This window comes from Hypanus sabinus, chromosome 2, assembly GCF_030144855.1.
Source record: "Hypanus sabinus isolate sHypSab1 chromosome 2, sHypSab1.hap1, whole genome shotgun sequence".
Taxonomy (NCBI): Eukaryota; Metazoa; Chordata; class Chondrichthyes; order Myliobatiformes; family Dasyatidae; genus Hypanus; species Hypanus sabinus.
In genome coordinates this window covers 15,720,621-15,734,893 of record NC_082707.1, presented here as the reverse complement: position 1 = coordinate 15,734,893, position 14,273 = coordinate 15,720,621, and the positions used below count along the sequence as shown (strand labels likewise).

At 42.1% G+C, this 14,273-nt stretch overlaps 1 protein-coding gene across 1 annotated transcript; it reads right to left on the bottom strand.

The window, feature by feature from the left end:
- Window positions 1-1,683: 1,683 nt before the first annotated feature.
- On the bottom strand, window positions 1,684-13,886 carry LOC132404323 (extracellular calcium-sensing receptor-like). The gene is made up of 6 exons (XM_059988490.1): window positions 13,783-13,886; window positions 7,627-7,918; window positions 4,587-5,429; window positions 3,966-4,193; window positions 2,677-2,800; window positions 1,684-2,588 (listed from the first exon to the last, which is right to left on the bottom strand). The coding sequence occupies exons 2-6, from the start codon at window positions 7,882-7,884 to the stop codon at window positions 1,684-1,686; spliced, it is 2,358 nt and encodes a 785-aa protein (XP_059844473.1). The 5' UTR covers window positions 7,885-7,918; window positions 13,783-13,886.
- Window positions 13,887-14,273: the final 387 nt, after the last annotated feature.

Genomic DNA, 14,273 nt, shown 5'->3' with positions numbered 1-14,273 from the left:
GAAAAATAACGAGCCACGAATTGGACACAAAACAGGAAAGAACAGAAACTACACAAAACAGGTCATAACTAGGAGCAACTAATTAAGGTCGGCTGCTTCAATGAGAGAATCTAGATGAGAACTGGGTTTAAATAGGCTGCAGGTAATGAGCGGCAGGTGAATCCTATTAGCCAGGTGGAGACTGGGGGCTACCTGCAAGTGCAGCCTGGGAGATGTTAGTGGAAGCAGACCTAACATAGAGTCAGGGTCCAAGATTTTGACTGTTCTTCTGCCTCCTTAGCTGCTGCTGGACTCCCTGAACTCCTACAGCAGTTTGCATTTTGCTGCAAATTCTAGCACATGTTTTATACCCTTGTGATAGTTCCACGATTCCACTGCACCTCCGGTGGATTATTACATGCTTCATTCTCCCTTAGCTGCGAGTTTCACTCTTAGCCTGTTGTCTCACTGTCATGGGATGGAGGAATCAAGATGATAGTAATGAGGAATGCCTGATCTGCAGGGGTTTACATTTTAAAGGAGGACATAGTTACTGGTTGAAGATTTGTGTTCGTCCGGAGAGCAGGAGGGCATTGTTTAAAATGTGCTCCAGAAAAAACAAAATTAGAAAGCCTCTGCTGCAGAGTGCGCCTCTGCAATGTTTTGGGACATGGCCTGCTACTGTTCACTTTGTAAACAAAATTATAAAAAACGATGAAATTTAGTTTAGAACAATGGACTTCTTTCTCTGAGTAACAGAACAGAGTATCACAATGAAATATCGTTTTTTTTTTATAATGTTATACGACCCAGGTCTGGAAATTACAATGTGTTTTATCTTTGCCAGGCCATTGCAGACAACAATTTAATTTATCTGACATCTCCCGGAGATAAATTCGGGGTTCTGAATCTCTTTGGAACCCATGTCAAATTGGGTCATCTATTCATTTCATTATTTCCATAGAAACGTTGCAGTTTGTTTTTTTTGCATTTGTTGTTAAATTTCGCTCGTATTCTACACTAGTTACTGCTAGTTTACTGGCGCTCATCCCTTATTTTCAGAACTGTTCTTACTTTCTACTTTTTAAATTAAAAAAAAAATGACTTACAGTCTTTAGCTCTGCTGGCTAAACACAAGTGAAGCATGTTGTTCCTGTCCTTTGAAAGAAAGACCCATTTGGTCTGGCTACCTTACAAAATCTTGCATATTTTCATGGACAATTACAGATCTAAGATATTTCAAAAGCTACTGTGCAATACACATCTTCCGCCCTTAGGATGATATATTACATTCTCAAACTTTGAATTATGCAGCCATCCATAAACAAGGAAACTGGTGCCTCAAATAAATTGCGAAGGAGTTAAAATGTTTTTATCGTACTGTAACACTATGATTGCATTCAAAATATATAATGAATATTTCTCAATTACTATGTAAACGAAGTAGCCTTTATCAAAAAAAAAACATGGCTCCACAGCCTCCTAATCTACACCTTTATGATATTCCACGTTATTGTTTACCTGTACTGCCGTTCTTTTTTTCTAGAGCTTTTACACTTTATTTTGCAGGCTGCTGTTTTACCTTTAATTCCCTTAATGATTTTATTAGTTAATAGCTTGCAAGACAAGCTATTCACTTAATGCCTGTACATATAACAATAATAAACTAATGAAATAAAATAAACAAATGCTACTTCATGCTTTTTACGATGTCACTTTCTCCATCAAATGTTTCTTCGTATTTCTCTCTGGCTTTAACAATATGATGTAACATTTAGGTGCAAAGATACAGAAAAGTAAGCCGAAACTGGAAGCCAAAATTGCAAACACTTCCACTGCCACAGTGAATTTCCCGGGAGAACTGACATAAGCTGGAATGAAAGATATCCAAACAGCACAGAAAATTAACATGCTGAATGTGATATATTTCGCTTCATTGAAATTATCCGGCAAATTTCGTGCCAAAAAGGCAACGGCAAAGCAAACCAATGAGAGGCAGCCAATGTAACCCAGGACGCAGTAAAATGCTTCTTCCGAGCCCACGTTGCACTCCAGAAGGATCACTTCGTTCGAGAAGGCCATGTTTTTGACAGGGAGTGGTGGGGATTTGATGATCCAGACGGTACATATTAAGCACTGTAGCAGTGTAAGAAGAAACACAGTGAAGCGTTGTTGTAGGGGACCAAATAACTTGGCCACATTATTACTGGGTAGCTTCGCCTTAAAGGCCATCACCACAACAATAGTCTTGCCCAAAACACAGGAGACACAGAGGACGAAACTAACACCAAACATGGTGTGGCGTAGCATACAGGACCATAGCGTCGGCTGGCCAATGAATGTGATTGAACAGAGGAAGCAAAGGCTCAGTGCGAGGAGAAGAAGGAAGCTGAGTTCCGAATTGTTGGCCTTCACGATCGGAGTGTCTTTGTGAAGCACGAAAATACCCCCAATCGTGGCAGTGATGCAACTTCCGATCAGCGCCAGTGTGGTGAGAACGATCCCCATCACCTCGGCAAATGAGAGAAAGTCAAACTGCTTCTCTATGCATTGGTCTTGCCGATCGTTTGGCCAGGAATCGCTGGGACACCTCATGCACTCAATTGAATCTAGAAGGAGAAAAGGGAAAATTGGTTTAATAAACGGACTGCAGACACCTGCGAACATTTGAACAATAAGGATATTACCTCTCCATACCTGTGGCGTTACTGATCGTCCCTTGAGCGCACGGAATGCAATCGAAGCAACAAATAGGCTGTCCCTTGCGAGCTGCTTTTCTTGTTCCGGGGGAACAGCTGTTGGAACAAACTGCCCGGGGGACCTCGTGGCAAATAATAATAATGTGTTAATGTCTACTTTTTCAAAGAAATATTACTAGTGCGGAAGTGGCAACGACAGGTCATGGAGTTAAGGTGAGTGTGAAAAGATTTGAAATATATTTGACGGCCAACTTCTTCACAGAGAGATTGTTGATATATGGAATAAGCTTCCAGAGGAACTGGTTGAAAAGCGGGGAATAATAACATTTAAAAGGTACTTAGGTATGTATTTGGAGGGGAATAAATCTTTTGTGCTATATGTTGGCGGATATGACAAGTTTAGATGGTCCGGTATGTCGGTAGGAAGATCTGAGCTGAAGGACATATTACTGTGTCGTGTGGCTCTAAGAAGTTCTGAATTTCTCTACCTTGGCTCATATAACGTACCCATTGATATCTAGAGAAATAAATGACGAACTTGTCGAGAACAATTCCGCTACTTATTCAGGGAAAGTATAAACTCATGTCTCTCTTCTCAATAATATATTTTTAGAATTATTTATCACTGGAATTCTCGCCCAATTTTCGTGTTATATATGAGGCTAACAATATTTATGACTGAACTTCAGATATTCGTGATGTTACAACACTCCAGTTGCTAATGGACATTTAATTGTTCGAATGTACAATAGGGTGATAATATTCACTCTATGCCCAGCTGCCGATCGTAATTCAATTTTGCCTTAAGTCGGAACGGACGCAAAATTCTCCGACAGAGTAACGACACCGTCGCATTCTTGCACTGAATAGCAGGGGAAAAAAACGCGTACGTACAATTTCAAACGACATTTTGAAAAGTGGAGTGTTTGTGTGTGTGTACGAGAGAGAGAGGGAGAGGGGGAGGGAGAGGGAGAGGGAGAGGGAGAGGGATTCAGTCATTCAGTCCGGCGGACAGACAGAGAAAGAGCTAAATAGATACGCCCTTCGAAGAAAGAACCACCAAGTATTGGTACGTTGGAGTTGAATTCAAATCTATGCTGGAATCTCGTTATTACGCAGTGATACCCATGAATTCAGCTGTTCTTAACCGGGGCACGCGAGATGTCCTGATATTTACAAACGTAATTACATCATGAATCCGAACCGTGTTGTTACGTTACTAAAAAAAAAGTTACTTAAGTTTCAAAATTATTTTGTTAAAGCTGCAAATGGGTATTCGCATATTACCTGTCTGCGTCTGCCGGTCCACACTATCGATCCTTCATTTATAATGACCTGCTCAGTTGAAGGCGCGGATCCGTCATAGTGTCCAATTATCAAGACAGTGGCATTCCCCCCGTCATTCACCTGCCGATTCACAATATCGTACGTAGTCGCCGAGTCCCCGTTTTCGTCGAAATTTACTCTTTCCCCGACCTTAGTTGTGAAATTGAGTGTTTGCATATAGTGCAAGACCTACCAGAGGAAGACACAGGCGGTAGAACATGGCATCGGTCACCTAAGATTTTGCAAGTACAAAGAATTTTCATTGGTAACACGATATTTTGCGGATGCTGGAAATCCGGAACAATACACAACCAACACTGAAGGATCTCAGCAGGTCAGGCAACGCCCATGGAAATGTACAAACAATTGGTTTTTACGTTCATGTGCTTTCATCAAGATTGAAAGGAAAGGGGACGATGCCAGAATGAGAAGGTGGGTGTGTGTGGGGGAGGGACTGGGGTGGGGAAATTGATCAAGATGTCGGCAGATTAAGCCAGCTGGAAAGAGGAAGTGGTGATGAAGTCAGAAGCTGGGAAAAATTTAATTGGACTGTGTTCAAATTACTTGGTCAATTTTACGTACCTGCCACGGCTGAAAATTTGAAATGCTTGCGCAAGACAGGTTGGCAAATGGACCTTCACCACTTTTACAGGAGAACATGTTGTGCAGTGCATGGGCTATGGCATAAGTAGCTTCATAAACTTTGTTCGTCACCCTCAGCTGAGAAGTGTCCGTGTAGGTGTTGGACACGGTGTTTAGGCTCTCTGTTCCTGTACATTGACGAAGCTGAGCGGTGGCCGTTGTAATACTTGTGTTTTTATGTACAGGTATTCTTTTTAGGCTACAGTCAAAGGTATTCTCCCAAAATTCTTCCACTAAAATATTACCGGGATAGGCAGACGGATGGAGACCTGTTAAGAAGCCTTTAAATCCCGGGATATTCACGTTACGTATGGCGACCCCGATTGCTCCAGTGACGAATCTTTCAGTCTCCTCTGGAGGCAGAAACGAAGTGGTGATCCAAGCCTCACTGCCCACCCATTGGATGTCAGTAATATTTTGTCGAACAATTTCCCTCAATAAAATGGTCATATCGCCGTGAGCGAGGAAAGCCACCACGACTTTTGTGGAAGCTGTCCGAATAGCGCGGACAACACGAAGTAATCTTTCTCTCGAATACGTCCTGTGGAAAGACTCGGAGAAGGCAATGCAAACCCCAAGCTGCTGAACCGTCTCAGTGAAGGCCTGCATCCCAAAGTTGCCGTAATCGTTGTCGCTATTCACCGTTCCAATCCAAGTCCATCCAAACCGCTTGACAAGTTGGGCCAACGCTTTGGCCTGGAAGTAATCGCTCGGGATCGTTCGAAAGAAGGAGGGGAATTCCCGCCGGTTGCTGAGACAAGCACACGTGGAGAAATAGCTAACCTGGTCAGAAACCACAATGGAAACAGAAAAAGGAGACAGTAAAATCAATTCGATGGCGGGAGGCAAAGACTGATATCTCCGGACACGGCGGTACAAATGGCTTATTCCATACAGATATAGATTCATAGGGTATTTCAGCACGGATGCAGATCTTCTGATCCAACTATATCTCCACTAACCTGGTCCCATTAGTCTGTTTTAGCCCAAATATCTCTAAACCTTTTCAATGTATGAAAATGTCAAAATGTCTGTGTTAAATACTGTAATTATACCACGCTCACCCATGTTCTGTGGTAACTTGTTCCAGATACCCGTGCCCTCTGACCTCAGCGTGAAAAGGATTCCCCTCAGGTTCCCTTTAAAACTTTTCCTTCTTATCTTCAACCAATTCCCCCAGTTTCTTATTCACCCACCCAGGAAAATTACCCTGTTCATGCAGAGAATTAATGAATAATCTAAGTTCAGGCAAACAGTGGAGACCATCCGAATAAACGTTTTGGATCAATGACCAATCACTACTTTTGTTTGATCACTGTCAACATTTTCTATTTTAATTTCAGATTTCCACAGAGTGGTCAGGCTGAATGGAGTTTTGAGCTTACTTTTCTGCAAGGGAGCCACAAGTGAAATTAAGCATAATAGAGAGTTGCAAAAGAGGGCTCTGCAACTAAGTGGAATATTTCATCTTTCACTTGTTTATGCAATACGTACCTCCGTAGCACGGCAACCTTAAAGTATGCCATGTCCAATTGAAATACAATCCTTGCTGTAAATGGAAGCACAGAGGTATCAAGCTCATATAGACAGTAATTATAGTGATACAGGATGATCGATAATAATTGCCCTGCAACCAGATAGCTTTTTCTTGTGTAACGGTTCACGGTACACAAGGAACATACTGTATGTTTTACCTTCTTGTAAAAACTCAATAATTTATGGTAAATTAAATCTTCTTGAGGATGCGTGTATTTGACGTGTGCATGCTGTCTGCAAGTAAGGTTTTCTTTGAACCTATTCATATAGGTTTGGAGGCTCAAATAAGAGATTTAGATGGTCAAGCAACACATAGAAAATGCTGGTGGAACGCAGCAGGCCAGGCGGTATCTATAAGAAAAAGCACTGTCGACGTTTCGGGCCGAGACCCTTCGTCTAGTCTTGATGAAGTGTCTCGGCCCGAAACTACGACAGTGCTTCTTCCTATAGATGCTGCCTGGACTGCTGTGTTCCACCAGCATTTTGTGTGTGTTGCTTGAATTTCCAGCATCTGCAGATTTCCTCGTGTGAGATTCAGATGCTCGAATGTTTCTGATAGTTTTATTTTAAGTTACTGCTGTCCAACTAATTGATCAATACATAGGGCATTTACTATATCTAACCCGCAAGCACACTGATATGCCAAATATGGCAGCGATCTGGCATACTGGTTAATGGAGATACAAGAGACTGCACACGTTGGAATCCCGAGCAACAAGCAAGATGCTGGGGGAAGACAATGGGCTATTCAGCATCTATGGAGGGAAGTGGACAGATGACGCTTTGGACTCGACAACCTACATCTGAACCGACAAAGTCGCTCCTTCGAAACTGTCATTTGTCCTGTTCAGCGGGCATGAAGAATCTTCACCCGAAACGTTGGCTGTTCATTTCCTTTCACGGAAGCGTGATCCGCTGAGTTTCAACACCAGCTCGTTTCCGAGACTAGTTATTGATGCTGCTGACCCCTGACCACTGTTCGACCCCGAGCTCTTTTGCTATTACTGTGGAGTTTGAACTTTCTCTCTGTGGTTTCACTGCTTTCTCCTGCGTGCCAGTAAAGTATATATATTCGTGAAGTGAGTCGTAAATGGACATGTGAGAGAACTGAAAGATTTCAGGAAGGGTGGAAAATGAGGTGATACGAGTGGAGATTGAGTGATTTGTCGGATGTGGTCAGGCAGAACATAATATGCAGAATGGCCTCTTGCAGTGTGGGATTAAGTATTATATGGTTAACAAACAATGGCTGAACAGTAAATAAACTAATGAACAGCTCAACAGTAAATAAATTTCAATGGAAATCATGAGAAAACTATTTTACCATATAGTTCTACCACATAGAAATAAGAGCACCAGATTTTCACTGTTTTATGGCCTGTAGATCAACTATGATGGCTAGAGAAGAGGATAATAACATCCAGCAGTTATAGACGGGTCTTACCATAGGAACTTTGAAAGGACCTATTGACGCTGCAACTGCCAGGGACTGCGAAGATCCTGCATCAGCCACGATGGCAGGTACCAGTGAACGCGGGGGACAGGATCGTTGTGGGAATGTGGGGTCCTGTCCGTTGATCATTTCGAAAGCAGCTTTCACTGAAAAGTGAGGCTGATTGCATGAATCATAAATCCTGTAGCCCAGTGTAATATTGGGAAGCAGAACGGGACTCCGGTTTATCTCTTCAATCGCAAATATCATCGCCTGTGTGAAACGGAATTGACGGAGTACAACACTGTAGGACAGAAATACGCAGGAGACAGAGAATTGGTAAATTGGTTTAGGATTGTCACGTACAATGAAAACATTTCCTTTGCATGCTATCCATATAGATAATTTAATTACAACAATAGTTCCATATAGCACAAGGGCTCGCAGAATAAGGCGTCAGTGTCACAGACTAAGTTCAGAGAAGATAGGCAATATGGCGCAAGGCCATAACACGGTACCTTGAGGTCAAGAGCCCATTTTATCATAATGAAGGACCTGTTCAATTGTCTTATTATAACGGTACAGAGAGGTGTCCCTATACCTGGTGTTATAAAGTTTCAGACTTTTGTATCTTCATCTTGATGTGTGGATGGTGAGAGAGGAGAACCGGGGCGTGTGGGGTCTTATTACTGGCAGATTTGCGCTAATGCATACAGATTGTTTATCTGGGGTGTTCTTTCATGTCAAGCAAAGGCACCCGTCTGAAGTATAATTTAGGCAGTTAATTGAGGTAAAAGTTTGGTGAACATCCGATAGCAGCAACTAAACAGCCTACCGTGCGATTCCACGCGTGGAGTGCCATTGAGACTGTAAGTTGGATCACTTGGCTGAATTCTACTCCCTGAATATAGGCAGAGATTGAAGACTGCAGGACCAGTAGTGAGGACCAAAAAGATGTGGACAAAGGAAGCACACTAGCGTCTACAGGACTGCTTTGAATCAGTACACTGGAGTGTATTCAGGGATGCATCTTCGAATCTGGATGAGTATACTGCAGTTGTTACCGCCTACATTAAAACCTGTGTGGATGAGTGTGTGCCTACAAAGACTTACTGTACCTTCCCAAACCAAAAGCCCTGGATGAACCAGGAGGTACATCGCCTGCTGAAGGCTAGATCTGTGACATTTAAGTCTGGCGATCCAGACGTGTGAAACCAGGTATGATCAACGGAGGGCTATTTCAACGGCGAAGAGACAAGTTCGACGAGGCTGGAGATGACATTGGATGCTCGACAACTCTGGCAGGGCTTGCAAGACATTACAGTACTTCCTACAAAGCGAAACCCAATAGCATGAACGGTAGCGATGCTTCACTACCAGATGAACTCATTGCCTTCCATGCCCACTTTCAAGGGAGAGTATAACTACAGTTGTGAAGCTCCCTACAGCACCTGATGATTCCGTGATCTCTGTCTCAGTAGCCGATGTTAAGCTGTCTTTAAAGAGCGTGAACCATCGCAAAATGGAAAGTCCCGATGGATTAGCAGGTAGGGCTCTGAAAACCTGTGCCAACCAACTGACGGGAGTATTCAAGGACGTTGTCAACCTCTCTCTGATATGGGCAGAATTTCATACTTGCTTTAAAAAGGTACCAACTATGCCAGTGCCTAAGAAGAATAACATTAGCTGCTTAATGACTATTGCCCGGTAGCACTCACATCTACAGTGATGAAATGCTTTGAGAGTTTGGTCATAACTAGACTGAACTCCTGCTTCAGCGAGGACGTCAACCCGTTGCAATGTGCCTATCGCCACAATAGCTCAATGGCAGACGCAATCTCGATGGCTCGCCAAATAGCTTTAGACCACCTGGACAACACAAACACCTATGTCAAGGATACTGTTCATCGACTATAGCTTAGCATTTCATACCATCATTACCACAATCCTGATTGGGAAGTTGCAGACGGTGGGCTTCTGTACCTCCCTCTGCAATTGAATCCTCGACTTCTTAACCCGAAGACAACAATATGTGCGGATTGGTGATAACATCCCTTCCTCACTGACGATCAACACTGGTGCACTTCAGGGATGTGTGCTTAGCCCACTGCTGTACTCCCTATCTACCCATGACTGTGTGGCGAGTCATTCCTCAAGTACCATCTATAAATTTGCTGATGAATCAGCCATTGTTGGTAGAGTCTCAGATGGTGACAAGATGGCGTACAGGAATGAGATATGCCAACTAGTGAAGTGGAGCTGTAGCAACAACCTGGCACTCAACACAGGAAAACGAAAGAGCTGATTGTGGACTCTCGGAAGGGTAAGACAAAGGAACACATAGGGCGATCCTCATAGAGAGATCAGAAGTGGAGAGAGTGATCAGTTTCAAGTTCCAGGGTGTCAAGATCTCTGAGGATCTAACCTGGCCCCAGCATATTGATGCATTTATAAACAAGACAAGACAGCAGCTTTATTTTGAAGAAATTTGGTATGTCAACAAATACACTCAAAAATTTCCATCAAAGTACCGTGACAGTACTGTGACAGACTGCATCACTGGTATGGAGGAAGGGGGCTACTGTACAGAGCAGAATGATTCTCCAGAGGGTTGTACCTTTAGTCAGTACCATATTGAGTACTAGCGTACAACGTATCCATGACATCTTCAGGGAGTGGTGTCTCAGAAATGCAGCGTCCATTATTAAGGATCTCCAGCACCCAGGGCATGCCCTTCTCTCACCGCTACCATCAGACAGGAGGTACAGAAGCCTGAAGGCACACACTCAGCGATTCAGGAACAGCTTCTTCCCTTCTGCCATCCATGGACATTGAATCCTTGGAAACGACCTCACTTTTTTCATATATAGTATCTGTTTTTGCACGATTTTTAACCTATTCAATATGCGAATACTGGATTATAGCACACTAAATAAGATCTATTTATTATTATTATTATTATTATTATTATTTTACTTTTTCTTCTTCTATATTACATATTGCATCGAAGTGCTGCTACTAAGTTAACAAATCTCACGGCACTTGCTGGTGATAATAAACCTGATTCTGATTCAAAAGCGCATTCATTATTTGTTGAAATAGAAAGAGTAAACACTTCAGGTGAAAAACCCTCAGCAGAAATTTAAAAAAAAGTAAAAAACTTTGTTCTAATTTAACAGTTTGTAACATTTTCTGTTTTTAATCATATTCCTAGCTTTTTTGATAGGTGTGCTTGGTTTCGGAAGATAAAGGCACTTTGATTTGCATAGACAAGCTATCCAAAAAAGAATTTTGGTCTGGAGCAGAAGATGAACCGCTGGAGCATCTGTGGAGGGAAATGACAGATGACTGTTCCCGTTGTAGTCACGGTGTTTCTGTGAGACAGTTATTATACAAAAACACCTGGATCGAAAATGTATTTACGTATCTAAATTGATGCAAGGTAAACGATAACACCGTTACGAGAATGAAGAGTATACTGGCCAACCCTGAACTAGGCATGACAACCCACCTCAGAGTACTGAAATGTTATGTTTATCCAGTTATGTTATATGGCACAGAACGTTGGACAATATATAGTAACATGAGGAAATGGATTGAAGCAGCAGAGATGTAGTTTTTGAGGAGGATGCAAAGAATATCATGGATGAAACGAATATCTAACGAGGGTGTCATGAACAGAGCAAGCAGAAAAAAGAGAAATAATGTATGAGATCATGAAAAGGCAACGTAACTTCATTGGAAATGCGATTACGAAAGAGGAGTTAGAATGCAGTGTATTATGGGAAAGATTGAAGGGAAGAAAGCAAGAGGAAGGCAAAGACAAATGATTATGCAGATAGCAGCCAGAGAAATGGAAATTAATACAGTGCCATTGAATTAACCCAGTTGACCTGAAACAGAAGTGTGTGGGCCATGGCAGTCAAAGCTCAAAATGGGCATGGGACCTGATGATCATGAAACTTTAACATTAAAATGATTAAATTTTCTGGAATTTTTATCAGTCCTGCCTGGTATATGGACAGCTGCCATGGGTGCTTCAACACAGTGCTTCGTTTCTAAGTCTCTAAAACAGCAAATATTGTGAACACTAGTTAAAAGCCTTTGACATTTAGTGGTGGTGACCTCAAACTCTTTATAGGCACGCCGGCTTCAAAACAGAGCCTAACTCTTTGAACTCTCAGCCTGAAAAGTGGCCTGTTTAGTTCCCCTCAATTATGCTGCCAGACCGACTGTGTTCCTCAAGTGTTTCGTGTGTTTTGCTCACAAACCATTTTTGCTATTTTTAATTGAGAACGTAAATTGCTAAACAGAAATGTAATTTTGTGCTTTCGTAGAATGTCTCAAATTTCTTAGAGAACAGTGTTTGCGGATTAGGCTTCAACACTGATTACAGGTAATTTGCACTCACGTCAGTCATAAAGAAGGCTTTTGAGAGCCTTGTCATGTCATTTCTCAGACACAGAACTTAATATTTTCTATGTCTGTTGCAGTTGGTTTGCAGAGCCAACAGATTCTGCCAATAACGCAGTTAACATTGGCCTAACTATATACTGCAGCACCTCAACTCCCCTGCGAATATTTTCTTTGCTGATTTCAGTTCAGTCTTCAAAAACAAAGTCCCTTATCTTCCCCAAACTTACCGTACCGGGTGCCATCTACAGGTGGGTCATAATCTTCCTGTCTGACAGGAGGCACTATGGGAGATTAGGCAAACAAATCTCCACATCCCACTCTCTGCACTGGTGTGCCACAGTAGTGCGTTGAGTTCCCTTTCTATCCTAATTTGACTACATAACAGTTACAGTGTCTTGAATGAACCATCTGATAACTGAACAAAGTTTGCGGATGACAGCACCGTTCTTGGACATTACCAGACATGACAAATCCAAATGATCACTAGGAAATAAACATGCTAATGTCCTGTTGCAATCACGACAACTTGAAGCTGAATGCCATCAAAACCGCGGAGATCGACTTCAAATGAAATGTTTCTCCTCTGCAGCCACTCGTCATCCAACAACTGTACGGTCACCACCGTCTGTACCTTCAGGTTCCTGTATATCATTATTTTGCTGGACTTCAAGTGGGTCCTTCATTAACAAAAAAGCTCGGCAGAGCATATACGTCTTGCGGCAGTTGGTAAAATTCCATCTTCCCCAGAACATTCTGGTGCAGTTATACTCTGGCACCACAGAGAACACCCGCCCATCAGCCCGTCACTGTCTAGTTTAGTGCAGCATCCTTACCCAGTATAACTACAGCGAACTGTCAGTTCACCAGAAACGGTCTCTGGCTGCAGTCTATCATCAGTACAGAACGTGTATAGTCCAGGACAAAGAAGCAGGCAGGGAAGCTCAAAGCGGACACTACTCACCTTGCACTCTGCTCTTTCCAAAATCTCCCTTCTGCAAAGGACTACAGGGCTATTGCAACAACAAAAACAACAACAAAACTTTCCGCCAGCTAAAACATTTCTTTCCACATTATCAACCATTCTAGTTATCCCTCCGATCCCTCTTTATCTATTGCCCGGTCGCTGCACTGTAAAAACCTGCCACAACTGTGTAGAATACGGTTTACTTTGTAATCATAGGCTGGTGTTTATGTATTTGTACACATTTTATTCCATGTCCGTACTTTAAACTTTAATTTAATTTTATATAATTCTTTTTTCTTTAGTTTAAACTTGTTTCTTTTTTTTTTTTGCTATGTGTTGCTGACCAGCTCACCAAACAAGTCCTAGTACATCTACATTCCCAACGCAAAAAACACATCTATTGCCAGTACTATATATACACTGGTGGGATCTATAGAATAATGTATACCCTGGTAAGTGTGTTGAATCTATGAAAAATGTTCTATGATATTCATGCTGATATATGGCAGATTATTTTAGAGATGGCGAGCAAATGGAATAAAGACGGAAAGTAAATTTAATTCTATCGCACCCACAATTACATCTCTCCTTGCTCCAACTAATAAACCGAGTAACAAAACCAGGAACCGCTGGAAACTTTTAGCAGGTCAGGCAGATCTGTGGACAGAGAATCAAGGTTACAGTTTCAGGGCCAAGATCCTTCATCAGGAAGTGAAAAGAGAGACAATCAAATTAGTTTTAAGTTACAGAGAAAGTGATAAACCTTTCACTCGCCTCACTGAACTGACCTTTCACATTTCACGGCTTCCGGTCTGGTTTGAAATGAGGATTCTGATTTATCTGTACGGGAGTGCAGATCGAAAATTCCGCCGATGTCGATGTCTCCTTCCTTCGACAAACTGAACAAATCAAACATTTCTCTGCGTTTACATATCGGGCTGCCGGTTGACACTGTAACATGCAACAGTAACCCACAAAGCACAATACAGCACATATTTGCTTTGGTTCTGACTCTTTCAGACAAACGACCACACAGTTTTATATTGGAGGTCATGCTTGAGCGAACAATGTTGCTTTCCCCGATGGAAGCTCAGGAGGGAATAAGTTGGTACTTTCATCTAATTAAAAAAAGACAAAGAAACAGAATTAACCATGTCATACTCTACGAAGCTCGCAAATAGTAGAACATGAATACACCTGAGTTGATATTTATAGAAAAGGAAAATAACCGAAACAGTTATAGCTTGTAGTTACTGCGACCATAATCACTCTAATGTTT

Excerpts from the sequence above, each read along its gene's own strand:
- LOC132404323 (XM_059988490.1), bottom strand. The coding sequence starts at position 7,884 with ATGATATTTGCGATTGAAGAGATAAACCGGAGTCCCGTTCTGCTTCCC. Across the intron at positions 2,801-3,965 it reads GGACCGGCAGACGCAGACAG|GTCCCCCGGGCAGTTTGTTC; the intron begins GTAATATGCGAA and ends ATTTGCCACGAG. Across the intron at positions 2,589-2,676 it reads GACGATCAGTAACGCCACAG|ATTCAATTGAGTGCATGAGG; the intron begins GTATGGAGAGGT and ends TTCTCCTTCTAG.